The 12747-nt window shown below is 49.7% G+C and overlaps 1 protein-coding gene across 4 annotated transcripts in view; it reads right to left on the bottom strand.

Annotated features, from left to right (window-relative positions):
* The window catches only part of ELN (elastin), a 64737-nt gene that overhangs the window by 5691 nt on the left and 46299 nt on the right, over window positions 1-12747 (bottom strand). For 2 of the 4 annotated variants that reach the window (XM_079954523.1, XM_079954522.1), the window contains exons 20-30: window positions 9782-9910; window positions 8343-8399; window positions 6744-6860; window positions 6233-6295; window positions 4799-4936; window positions 3259-3309; window positions 2653-2757; window positions 1881-1928; window positions 1235-1273; window positions 872-943; window positions 146-187 (exon numbers count right to left, since the gene is read on the bottom strand). In XM_079954523.1, coding sequence (XP_079810649.1) covers window positions 146-187; window positions 872-943; window positions 1235-1273; window positions 1881-1928; window positions 2653-2757; window positions 3259-3309; window positions 4799-4936; window positions 6233-6295; window positions 6744-6860; window positions 8343-8399; window positions 9782-9910 — 861 coding nt within the window. The remainder of the gene's footprint in view (window positions 1-145; window positions 188-871; window positions 944-1234; window positions 1274-1880; window positions 1929-2652; window positions 2758-3258; window positions 3310-4798; window positions 4937-6232; window positions 6296-6743; window positions 6861-8342; window positions 8400-9781; window positions 9911-12747) is intronic. The other 2 variants (XM_079954524.1, XM_079954525.1) reach the window with 2 other exon arrangements.

Raw genomic sequence — 12747 nt, 5'->3', positions numbered from 1 at the left:
AGAGAGGTATGGGGGCCGCATTTGAGGTCCCCAATCTCTGCCTTGAACCTTGGAGCAATCTGGGGAGTTCTGAGGGAAACTGAGCTCTGCCACTCGCTTTCCGCCATTACCTCAACTCCACCACGTGGTCCCATTTTGCTCATACCTGGTTTGGGAGGTTTGCCACCGGCTCCTGGGTACGTCAGCCCTGTGCAAGAGAGTGCGAGGGGAAATTAGAAGCTCGTCTTGGAAGTCAGGCTTGCGGCCTGCTGACCTCAAGGAAGCAGTGGGGCTGCCTCAGAGGGCATGGGCAGGCTAGGGGAGCTGGAGGCAGGGCCCCTGAAAAAGGACTGTAGGAAGCAGACTGGGGATGTAACATTTGTGGTATATCCAGTACTATTTGGGGGTGGTGGTAAGAAAAATGTGGTGCTGGTACTTCTATATTGAGAAAGGTGTCATAAGTACCAGTACAAAATGCCAATGGGCTGCCCCAAAAGAGGTAATCCTGCAGTAGCTGTTGATATTCATCTTATCCTCCATGATGAGAGTTTAATCCTCCTGCTTCATCATAATTCTGACTCAGACTCTGGCTCAGGGGTGGTGAGCAGGGGAGGGGGAGACAGGGGTGAGGATGAGTAGCTACAACGAATAGTTGCTAAAATCAGGGAGTAGCTACAACAGGGTGTAACTACAACAGTTAACAGATCCCATTGCCTGCTTCCTTGCAGGCTCTGGCTGGTAGCAACGACAAAGCAGAGGGTCAACTCACTGAGGCCACCGTTGGGTAAGGCCACCAAGACATCTTGCAAAATCCCCTCACACCACCCCCAAATTCAGAGCACAACATTGGGGGCTTCCTTCCCAGTGCTCTGGCTGAACAATCTCTACGCACCTCCAGCTCCAGCACCACCAAGGCCTGCTCCCCCTGCGCCGGGGACCCCATATCCTCCTCGTCCACCAAAGCCTGCCAGAAAAAGTGTCTCAGTCATAAACCCACCCTCACGGTTCATTAGAAATAAGCTATATGTGGAGAACCCATAGAGTAAACAAAGGAACATGGAGGATACTGAAGTTATTCAGCCTATGACTGCCTAGAATGCTCCCAAGCCCCACAGCCCAGCCACCAAGTGATTTCGGATGTGTAGCCAGGACAAGGGATGAGCCATGGAGCTGTCCATCTGGTCCCAAAGAATGCCCTGTCTTGTGTGGAGGCCCTTCTTCTCCCCTCCCTCCCCTTGGGTCTGCAGCATCGTACCTGGTACACCAAAGCCACCCAGCCCAGCTCCTGGCACACCTGTTGGGGTGAGAAAAAGCGAGTCTTGGTTTATCAAAGGCATTTCTCCCCACTGCCGACCAGACACTTTCCATGTCTCCCAGTTCTTCAACTCATAAGAAGTGTCTGCCGGATCAGGTCCATCCAGTCCAGCATCCTGTTCTCACAGTGGCCAAGCAGATGCCTCTTAGGGGAAACAGGAGCACATGAGCCCCCTCTCCTGCTCCCCTCAAAGACTCCCAGTGACTGGTATCAGGAAGCTTTGCTGCCTCTAACTGTGGAGCCAGGAGCATGGCCATCGTGACTTGCATCCATTCATAGCCCTCTCCTCCTCCATGAATTGACCCAATCCTCTTCTAAAGCCCTCTGGTTTGGTGGCCATCACTGCCTCTTCTGGTGGTGGGAAGTTCCACAGTTTAACTCTGTGCTGTGTGAAGATGGGCTTCCTTTTATCAACAGATAGCTCGATCTCCTGTGACTGTTTTGTTTTTGTTTTTTGGGTGTTTTGTTTTTGTTTTCTGGGTGAGGTGTGGGCAGGTGAGTGGATAGGCAGAACTTCCAGTACTATCATTATGATTATGATAGTACTTACATCTTGCCCATTTCGCTGACAGGGACTCATACATACCATATTTAGGTGGCTTGGCCCCTGGTTGCAGTCCAGTTTGGGGGATTCCTGTGAGATAAGGAGAAGCAATCTGTGTCAGAGCCCCAATGCCCAGGGATCTCTTCTGGTGCACAGCAAAACTGTTAGGAGTATAGGAGTATAGCATCTAGATCAAGGGAAGTAATAGTGCCACTGTATTCTGCTCTGGTCAGACCTCACCACAGTTCTGGGCACCACAGTTCAAGTAGGACACTGACAAACTGGAACGTGTCCAGAGGAGGGCAACCAAAATGGTCAAAGGCCTGGAAACGATGCCTTATGAGGAACGGCTAAGGGAGCTGGGCATGTTTAGCCTGGAGAAGAGGAGGTTAAGGGGTGATATGATAGCCATGTTCAAATATATAAAAGGATGTCACATAGAGGAGGGAGAAAGGTTGTTTTCTGCTGCTCCAGAGAAGCGGACATGGAGCAATGGTTCCAAACTACAAGAAAGAAGATTCCACCTAAACATTAGGAAGAACTTCCTGACAGTAAGAGCTGTTCGACAGTGGAATTTGCTGCCAAGGAGTGTGGTGGAGTCTCCTTCTTTGGAGGTCTTTAAGCAGAGGCTTGACAACCATATGTCAGGAGTGCTCAGATGGTGTTTCCTGCTTGGCAGGGGGTTGGACTCGATGGCCCTTGTGGTCTCTTCCAACTCTATGATTCTATGATTCTATGAAAACTGGACTAGGAATCTTATCCAGTGCCAATTCCCCAAGATCTGAGGATGAGGAGTAGCTGAGGGGTCCCTTACCTGCTCCAGGAACACCTGGCACAACGCCGCCCCCTGGCAAGACGCCTGTTCCGCCCCCTGGCAAAACACCTGTTCCACCGCCAGGAAAGACACCTGCCCCACGACCTACAAAGAGGTTGGAATTAGGGGCAAAATTTGACCAAATTCCACCACCACCACCCATTTAGCTGTGAATTCCTCACTGCGGGGAGGGGGGATGGACCAAATGGCCTTTGGAGTCCCCTCCCAACTTTATAATCCTATGATTCTCTGCTCCATTATGACTGGGCCAGTTCAAGAAACATAGGAACTGTGCTTTGTTAAGGGTGCGAGGAACTGTAGTTCTGTGAGGGGCAAACTACAGTTCTCAGGATTCTCCAGGTGGGAATGTGTTCTGAAGGTGTTTAAAATGAACGGTGAGCACACAACTAAGGCCTCATGCCCCAGAAAGTTTACAATCTGAATCGTGGCAATGTGGGATGCTTCAGAGATTATCTCATGTTTTTGCATCTGGGAAAAAGCTCACTGGCTGGCACTATGGGGCAGTGGGCCAGGATGAGCAGAGGGGTATGGAAGAACTGGATTAGGTGGGGATATGAGATCAGGATGGGCGCAACGGGGACTCACCGTATTTAGCTGCCTTTGCTGCTGCTTTAGCTGCCGCTGCTCCCCCAGGAACTAGCGGAAGAACAGAAGGAGTCAGGATTAGGGCCAAACCCATTGGGACACCATGACATAAGAACTAAGATGACCCTAGCCCAGCTTCCTGTTCCCACAGTGGCCAGTCAGATGCCCCCATGGGAAGCCCTCCAGCGGGATCTGAGCGCAGGAGCCCTCTCCCCTCCTGTGGTTTCCAGCAATTTGTCAGGGGGCTGACAGAAAGATCAGGTCATTCACAGGTCAGAGGGGGAGACATGAGGCTAACGTGCAGTTAGTTTAATTATTAAGGAAAGGGGAAAAAATACAAGGAGGCTCATAAAGGCAAATACCCCCTCCCATGAAGAAGTTGCTTGAACTGGCGTGCAGCCCCTCCATTACTATCTAGCCCTCTGAGTCAGGGCTCCTCCCTTGTAATCTTCTGCTACAGCAAGCCCTAGGAGCCTCTCTCTGTGCCTGCCTAGCCTGTTGCTCCGGAATACGTAACATCCTTCACGTTCTAGGAGTAAGTGGGGCCAGAGAGCCATCAGCAGAGAGGCTGGCATGATGGAGCTGTGGGAGAGATGCAGGGTTTGGCTCTCCTCTGTCGTAGCCTTCATCCAAACTGGGAACCTCATCCTCCTGCCCTGTGCTGGGCCACCAGCCGGTTTCTGTCTCTTCACGATACCTCAAGCTTCCTGCTTCTAGTAAAGGTAAAGGTAAAGGTACCCCTGCCCGTACGGGCCAGTCTTGACAGACTCTGGGGTTGTGCGCCCATCTCACTTAAGAGGCCAGGGGCCAGCGCTGTCCGGAGACACTTCCGGGTCACGTGGCCAGCGTGACATCGCTGCTCTGGCGAGCCAGAGCCGCACACGGAAACGCCGTTTACCTTCCCGCTGGTAAGCGGTCCCTATTTATCTACTTGCACCCGGAGGTGCTTTCGAACTGCTAGGTTGGCAGGCGCTGGGACCGAGCAGCGGGAGCGCACCCCGCCGCAGGGATTCGAACCGCCGACCTTTCGATCGGCAAGCCCTAGGCGCTGAGGCTTTAACCCACAGCGCCACCTGCGTTCCCCCTGCTTCTAGTACCTCCCAGCTTTTCCCCTCCTCTGATTTGCGGCCAGTATCCTGCCACCAGGACCCAGGATCTAAGTCATCTTCTTCTCTGCCTTCCTTGGGGGCTCTTGGGCAAGTGGCTTCCACCACTCTGCCTCATCCACCCAGTCCCTGATACAACTTGAGATGTGCAGAGCTAGTATGCATTGCTTTAAGAAGTTAAAAGCAGCAGCTGTGTGCAGCCATCTAAACCGGGGCTGCTGCTGCTGCTGCTGAGGAAAGAAATTTGTTTTCATTTAAAAAACCCTCATCATTATTTTGGCTTCCCATGAGCATCTCTCTGGGTTGGCTCACGTTCATTTTGTGTTGTGAACTGCTCAGGAAGCTTCTGCCCTGCATGGAGCCACCTGGAAATCTCCATGCCCCAAATAAAACAAGATAAAATTCTAAGTTGTTGGCACTTAATGACTGCTTACCGCCACCAACGCCAACACCACCAACGCCGCCAACTCCACCAATGCCACCGACACCGCCGACACCGCCAACGCCGCCGACACCGCCAACGCCGCCGACACCGCCAACGCCGCCGACACCGCCAACGCCTCTTCCTGCTCCTGTTGGGGCAAGGCACACTTTTGGAAAATGGTCCTGAGCCCCACCACACCCTGAGAACAGCACCTGGGTGGAGCCAAAGTCCTCAGAGGAAAACATTTAGATCAAAACTAGGAGAGGGTATTGCAGGCTCCCTGCTCGGCCTGCTCACTTCCTAACGCCAGCTGCATTCCCACTGGTGTTTTCTGTGTCTTCTTGGAATGAGGCTACATCATCAAGAGGGGGAAGGGCCTGCCCCAGTGGTGTCCCACAAGATTGGTAGGGCAGAAGGCAGGGAGCCTACCGGTAGGTGGCGCTACAGCCGATGACGGGTGGAGCCAACGCCTGGTTTTCTCCTCTTCCTCCCTACAAGGGGCAACATGGAGGAGGAGGAGGAGGAGGAGGAGGAGGAGGAGGAGGAGGAGGAGGAGGAAGCTGATAGGCAGAGCCTGTTAGGGTGTGAAACCTAAGACGCTGGCAAGTTAGCAATGTCATGTGACTTTAAGTAGTCAAGCTCGTTAAGTTGTTAAGTTGCTCATTATATAAAGAGTGTTTGTTTTCTCTGCCTGTGTGGGGCGTGAAGCAAAAATGTCTGAAAGCTCCGGAGGTGTTTCTGTTATTTTTCTGCAATAAACCTGTCTTTGGAAAGACAGGCTTCCCTGTGTCGTTATTTCTTTGCTGCTGAGACTCTGAAGCTTGTACTGCAACAAGAATCTCTGCACTGGACTTAATCAATGCTCTGCAAAGAGAACTGTTGCTGGTTGCGCAGCGGAAGCGTTTACTGGACCAGTACACAGACTCTCTTAGAGCCACTCGATGGAGTGGTTGTAATTGCAGAAGGCAGGCAGGGTGGGGGCTGGCTGAGGGCAGTGGGGCAGCACCCTCTTCATTCTAATAGACCACCCTCCAAGAGCATCTCTGTCTGTGTCTCCAGAGTGTCGATATTTTTTACGACAGGAATCCAAGAGCGTCATGGAAATTTACGTTTGTGCACAAGCTGCTATTTGCAAGGCTAAAGAAAAACTGATCCGCATCTCCTTTGCCATCCTTATCTCCTGTGCTGGTTGGAAGTCTTGATATTTACTTATTTTCTACATTAATATCTCACCTTTCCTGCAAGGAGTTCAAAGCGGCATTCATGGTTCTTTGCCTTCTCATTTAATCCCCACAAACAACCCAGTGAGGCAGATCAGGCTGAGAGATTGTGGCTGGCCCAAAGTCACCCAGTGAGCTTCCACCACCAACAGGGATTTGAATCCTCGTCTCCCAGGTCCCAGTCGGACACTCTAACCACTACATACCACAGTGGCCCTCCTTACCATATTTGGCTGCTTTGGCGGCTGCTTTTGCTGCTGCTTGAGCAGCCACGGGGCTTCCTGGCACTGAGAATTGAGAGAGAGAGAGAGAGAGAGAGAGAGAGAGAGAGAGAGAGAGAGAGAGAGGTGTCAGCAGGACCACCTGCACCAGGTCTGATGGCAGTGGTTGACCACCTTGGCCACTAGCCAAAGCTCTTCCCCAGCCCAGCCCATCTACCATTCTCCTCCCGTCCTTCCAGGACCCTGGATGCTTTTGAGCAGTGGGTGATGCGCACTCATAGTAGAGACCCTTTTCATCCAGATGTGAAAGCCTGCCAGGAACCTTCCCCCCCACCACAACTGCCTCACATCTCCCATTGTCTTCAGGAAATGCAGAGAGTGGGTGTCTGTCACATCTTGATGCTGTTCCACAGAGCAGGAGCAGCCTCCATGTTATTGCAAAGACCAAGGTTTCGGGACGAGCTGCTCTGTCGCCTTGAGAAGGCTTTGACTTCCCACAGAGAGGGGAACCTACCTAACCCACCGGGTGCGACTCCACCAGGTGCAACTCCACCAGGTACGACTCCACCAGGTACGACTCCACCGGGTGCCACACCACCAATGGCGCCATAGCCAGGCACCACACCAGTCCCTGCAGGAAATGACAAAAAAGAGGTCAGATTAGCCATTTGCCACAAACCTTCAAATACCTGAAGTGCCACCCCCGGGAGATGGAGCCAGCTTGTTTTCTGCTGCTCCAAAGGGGAGGTCCTGAGCCAGTGGATTCAAATGATAAGAAAGAAGATTCTGACTCAACATTAGGAAAAACTTTCTGAGGGTTAGAGCTGTTTGACAGTGGAACGGACTCCCTTGGAAGGTGGTGGACTCTGAAGCACTGGAGAGGTTTTTAAGCAGAGGTTGGATGGCTACTTATCAGGGATTCTTGAGCTGTGATTCCTGTGTTGCAGGGAATTGGACTAGGTGGCCCCTGTGGGTCACTTGCAATTATACAATTCTGTGAATCCTTTGAGACCTGCTGCTCCTGGCTTTGTCTAGCCTGGCATGGTTAGCGGGGCCTTCATACCCTCCTCAAGAGCTTTTTGCATGGCTGGGTCCTTGGCAATGCATGTTTGCTTGCCCCCACATGGAGGACAGAGAGGGCTGTGTGAGAGTGTGTAGAAACTAGCAAAAATCTACATGTGTTGCCCTGCCCATTTCTATTTATTCACTTATTTCATAAGATTTCTACACTGCTTGATTGTAAAAAAACAAAAGCCAAAAGCCAACCATCAGAGCGGCTTACAAAAAAGGAAAAACAGTAAAATTATCTCTAAGGAAATTAAGGGTTTCAAAAAGTTAAAATAATAATAAAGGTAAAGGGACCCCTGACCATTAGGTCTAGTCATGACCGACTCTGGGGTTGCGGCACTCATCTTGCTTTATTGGCCGAGGGAGCCGGCGTACAGTTTCCGGGTCATGTGGCCAGCATGACTAAGCCACTTCTGGCGAACGAGAGCAGCACACAGAAACACCATTTACCTTCCTGCCAGAGCGGTACCTATTTATCTACTTGCACTTTGACATGCTTCCAAACTTCTAGGTGGGCAGGAGCAGGGACCGAGCAACGGGAGCTCACCCAGTCACGGGGATTCGAACCGCCGACCTTCTGATTGGCAAGTCCTAAGCTCTGTGGTTTAACCCACCACAAAAAAAGGACTAAAACTTTCAGATTGAAACCTTTGCCTCTGGCCCTGCCTACCTCTGGCATACGCATCCCCCCAAAAGTTTCCTGAAACAGAAGGGCTGAAAAAACTTCCTTGCTCCTGCTCTAGACCAGGCATAGGCAATCTCAGCCCTTCAGATGTTTTAGGACTACAACTCCTATCATCCCTGACCACTGGTCCTGTTTGCCTATGACTGCTCTAGACTTTATGGGTTTTCCGTAATATATTAAGTGGCATCAGGTGGTCTGTCTGGAGTGCTGCTTTATAATCGCCTGATTTTCTTAAACAATCGAGCTCATGTTCTGTTTCCCTAAAGAAATCTTTCCATTCCTTCCTGCCTTGGCTTGGCCTGCCCTGATTTATCCAGCAGCCTCAATGCTGTTGGGACAGGAGGAGGATGCTCAGCTTACCGTAGGCGGCTGCCTTTGCCGCTGCCTTTGCCGCTGCTGCTGCAGATACCCCAGCTCCTGTTGGCAGAGACAAAAATGAGTCAAGGGGCTAGCCAGCCACGGCACCCATGCACTCCTGGAGCTACCTTGTTTATTTCATTTATGCACCAATTGGTTTTAAAAACAGAAACCTAAGGTGATTTACAAAGCAAGTCAAACAACAGAGTTATTGGTAAAAACAACTCTTTAAGTTGCTGAATATTTCTGATGATACCATTGTAGATATAGTGCCAAAAGAATTGGTCTTACTTATGACCTTGGCAGCTCGAATAAGAATCACAATGGGGGCACGGGACCCAAAATCTTATACTGGACGCTTGGTACCACTCACTCTGGAATATAGCTATAATGGGGGAAATTAAGCATATTGTAGATTTCCACAGGGGCTAGCATGCCCAGGTGCTTTTAATATGATTTGCCATTCCTTTATTATATATACAGTGAAACCATCTGAAATATACTCAGAGTCGAGAGTGGATTTCATGCTCTTTATTCAGCTCATAGTGGTGAGGAGGGAATGAATGTCCCCTCAAAGTATCTGCTTTATATACATTTGTGTAAACAATGGGCTGCATGTGATTGGCTAATTCCGGAATTCTCCTGTAGGCCAATCAGGTTGTTGATTCACTTCTATCTGGAGCTGGATTGGGTGGCTCCTGCTGACCAATCATACTGCTGCATTGTTCTAGGACCAGTCAGACTGCTGCATTCTGAATCCTATTGCTCTAGGACCAATCAGACTGCTGCATTTTGGATCCTATTGTTCTAGGACCAATCAGACTGCTACAGTTTGGATCCTATTCAACTCAGTACATAACACCCCTCTCCTCTATTCAACTCAGTACATAATACCATCATTTTCAAGGCAGCCCACATCAGAAATCTGGAACTATGTTGTCATATAACGCTGATATTATTTACTTGTAACTTGCTTTCTTTTCACCTGTGTGCAACTGTACTCATTCTGTGTGTCTGTCTTTTAGTTTCTCATTTCAGTTTTCATCTGTTGATATCATTGTTCTGTTTTATATACATTATAAAAATGAAATTAAAAAAAACTTTACCAACACCCCCTACAACTCTTTTAAAAATTCAAAAGATAACATCTGCAATATGCTTTAAAAAAGTATTAAAAGACACAGAAGATTTCTACATGTCTGCGCAGGCGTGCTTGAACAAAAGATGTTTTTAGCAGGCACTGAAAAGAGTGCAGTTAAGGCACTTACCTTGTGTCAAAAGGCAGTGAGTTCCCAAGTGTAGGTGCTGCCATGCTAATAATGAATTTTCTTGCAAACATGTAAAGGGCATTATGTGGCACTTGCAGCAGTGCCAGTTCTGCAAATCAAAGTGATCTTGCAGGTAAACTGGTCCCATGTTGTTACCTTCTCATGTAAACACACCTGGAACAGCAACTCCAGCACCGGGAACTCCACCGACGCCAGCACCAGGAACGCCACCAACTCCAGCGCCAGGAACTCCACCAACACCAGCACCAGGAACTCCACCAATGCCAGCACCAGGAATAAGACCTGAGACAGAAGAAATGAATCTGAGAGCCAGGCCAGTTCCAACCAGCTCATCAGATCCCCACCATTAAAAGCAGCCAAAGATCCACAATCTAGACCCTGGAGGTGGCTACTGCCTCTTTGAGGGACCGTGCAGCTCCCTTAAAGGACGTCGTCATTTGGCCCCTTCAGAAACCCGGCCTGGATCTAGCCGATTTGGGTTAAGTCCTGCCTGGGACTGAACTTGCCATTCTGGGGCAAGAGTGAGTGGCGATGTCTCCACCCTTTAACTCTTGCAGGGGGCTGGACTAAGATGACCCTGAGAGTCCCTTCCAAATCTACAATTCTATTATTCCAGGAGGTTTTGGATGACACCGATTATTTGGATCTGTTTCGGGCTGGCTGCAGTGGAAGATCTTTGCTGGAAGGCGGGCTCCCCTCCCCATTGCTGGGTAAGTGAAAAAATTGTTATTCTAAAGCAGCAATGCTGCAGCAAGCAAAGGCTCCAGCAGCTCAATCAGCTGCTTGTGGCTGCAAAGCCAGACAGGATGTATGTGACTGTTGCCATGGAAACAAAGGGGCAGTCCATTCTGTACTGAGCACCGGATGTTAGCTCAGTGTGTGTGTCATATGACCTGTACAGGATGTACATGGGTGGAGTTTGGAGTTTCTCTCTGTTTGTTGAAGAGAGCAGACATGTTTTCTCTGTACTGAAGTGAAAGACAGGAATAAAAGCAATGTAGATTCATTTCTGTCTGTGTCTGATTCCCCTCCCTGGGGATATGCTGGAGAGCAGGGAGGAGGAGAAGCAATTGGTGTGTTTTTCTCACAGCCTGAGGAAAATCGCCGGAACGGACCTCGTGTGTTTTTCCTGCCGGGAGTCGCCGGAGGGAGGTCGAAAGAATTCAGCCGGTGCCTGGAGAGATAGGCACATACCTCTGACCAGGCCTGAATTCTGACATTGGTAGCAGAGCTGCTGGTTTCTTCGATCCATGGAAGTCTGCAGAAATAGGAGCAGAGCTGCTATTTTCATCCCTCTCCATGGAAGCCTGAGATGGAGGCTGATTCTCTGCAGCTAGAAGCTGACCAGAAGAAGCTGAAAGCCAAGCTACGGAGCCCAGGTATGAGTTTTTCGGGCTTAAAAGTGTGAATGCAGATGGATTAATTCTCTGCTTCATGGGAGCAACGTTTGGGAAAAACAGCTCCGAGAGAGAAGAGTCTGCATTCCAAACATTCCTGTGGTTTTTCCTGTCCAAGGAAAGGAATGTGGTTGCTTAGCAACGCAGGCCAGTTTCAAGATAAGGGCTGGAAGTCAGGCTATTCCCAGAGAGGCTAAAACAGCTCGTGTTTAGACTAGGCCCTTACAAAGGAACTGTTGAAAGGGACTTTCCAAGCAGCCAGTGTTATTGCTGCCAGGTGCACAGAGTGTAAACAAGCCAGCTATTGGATTTTAGAGGCTTGTGTTTGAGAGTCAATGCAAGGACTCAAAATGGATGTCAAGAAGGGAAGCCTGCCTTCTCCACCCCTCTTGACCAGTGACAATTATGCATCTTGGTCTATTAAGATGAAGGCCTTGCTGCAGAATCAGAGACTGTTTGGGGTGATTGAGAACCCCATCCCTGCAGCACCAACGCGTCCTTGGGAGTCACAGGATGTGAAGGCCAGAACCGCTATAATTCTGTGCGTGTCAGACTCTCAGCTTATTCATATACAAGATTTACAGCACGCGAAAGATGTTTGGGACACGCTGAGAAGGACACATCAGAGAGATGCAGGTTCTTCAGCGTTGCTGTATTTTGAGAAGCTGACTAACCTGAGGCTTGCGCCTGATGGAGATGTTCAAGCGCACCTGACGGAAATGAAATTTCTGCGTCAGCAGATGGTGGAACGCAATTTCCGTCTGCAGGAGGAAGTGTTTTGCTTCATGGTGATCAACAGCCTGAATCGGACTTACAAAACGGTTGCCAGTCAGCTGGGGTCTCTCCCAGCGCAAGATCTAACGTCGGACAGGGTCTTTGCCTTGGTTCTGAACGAACATGACAGACTTGCCGCACTGGAGGTCAAGGACAGGGGGAGGGAAGAACGGAGTTCAGACACCCCCACTGCTATAGCTACTGGAGGAGACGCCGTAGCTTTGAACGTTGTCCGATGCTTCAATTGTGCACAGACTGGGCATCTTCAGCGGTACTGCAAGAAGCCACGTCAGAACAAAGGAGCCAAGGGAAGCTCCACAAAGTCTGAGGCGTCAGGCAGAAGTCATGCCAAGTCACAGGCGAAGCCCGCAAAGGCTTTGATGTCCCTAAAAGCCACACCACAAGTGGGGAATTCCTTCGTTTTAGACACGGGAGCGACGGTTCACATGACCCATCGCAGGGATTTGTTTTCGTCGTTTAAGAAGCAAAGCTTCGTTGTACAACAAGCCAACGGTCAAGAGCTGGAAGCCACCGGAATTGGGACTGTGTATCTTAAAAGTCTGAACTTGACTATAAACAATGTTTATTTGGTTCCAGAGTTGAAGTACAATCTGCTCAGCGTTTCGCAGATTGCCAAGAAGGGACTAAAACTGTCCTATGATGATCAACACTGCGAGATCTACAAAGATGGAGAGTTGTATCTTTCTGCCAAAGAGAAAGATGGACTGTATTTGTTGACTTTTGATCAAAGTGATTACATGGAATGTAATTCTTGTGATTCTAACATGTTTTCTTTTGCAGGTGTAGCCAAGAAGAACGCCAAGCAGGTCACCTCGAGGGTTGACAAGGCATTTCAGCGGGTGTATGCTGATGTGATTGGTCCTCTAGCACCATCTAGAGGCAATGCAAAGTATTACCTAATATGTGTTGATTCTTTCACAGGTTTTG

The sequence above is a fragment of the Podarcis cretensis genome (genome assembly GCF_951804945.1).
Source record: "Podarcis cretensis genome assembly, chromosome: 15".
Classification (NCBI taxonomy): Eukaryota; Metazoa; Chordata; class Lepidosauria; order Squamata; family Lacertidae; genus Podarcis; species Podarcis cretensis.
Note: the sequence above shows the minus strand (reverse complement) of the source record. Positions and strands in the feature narration are given on the sequence as shown.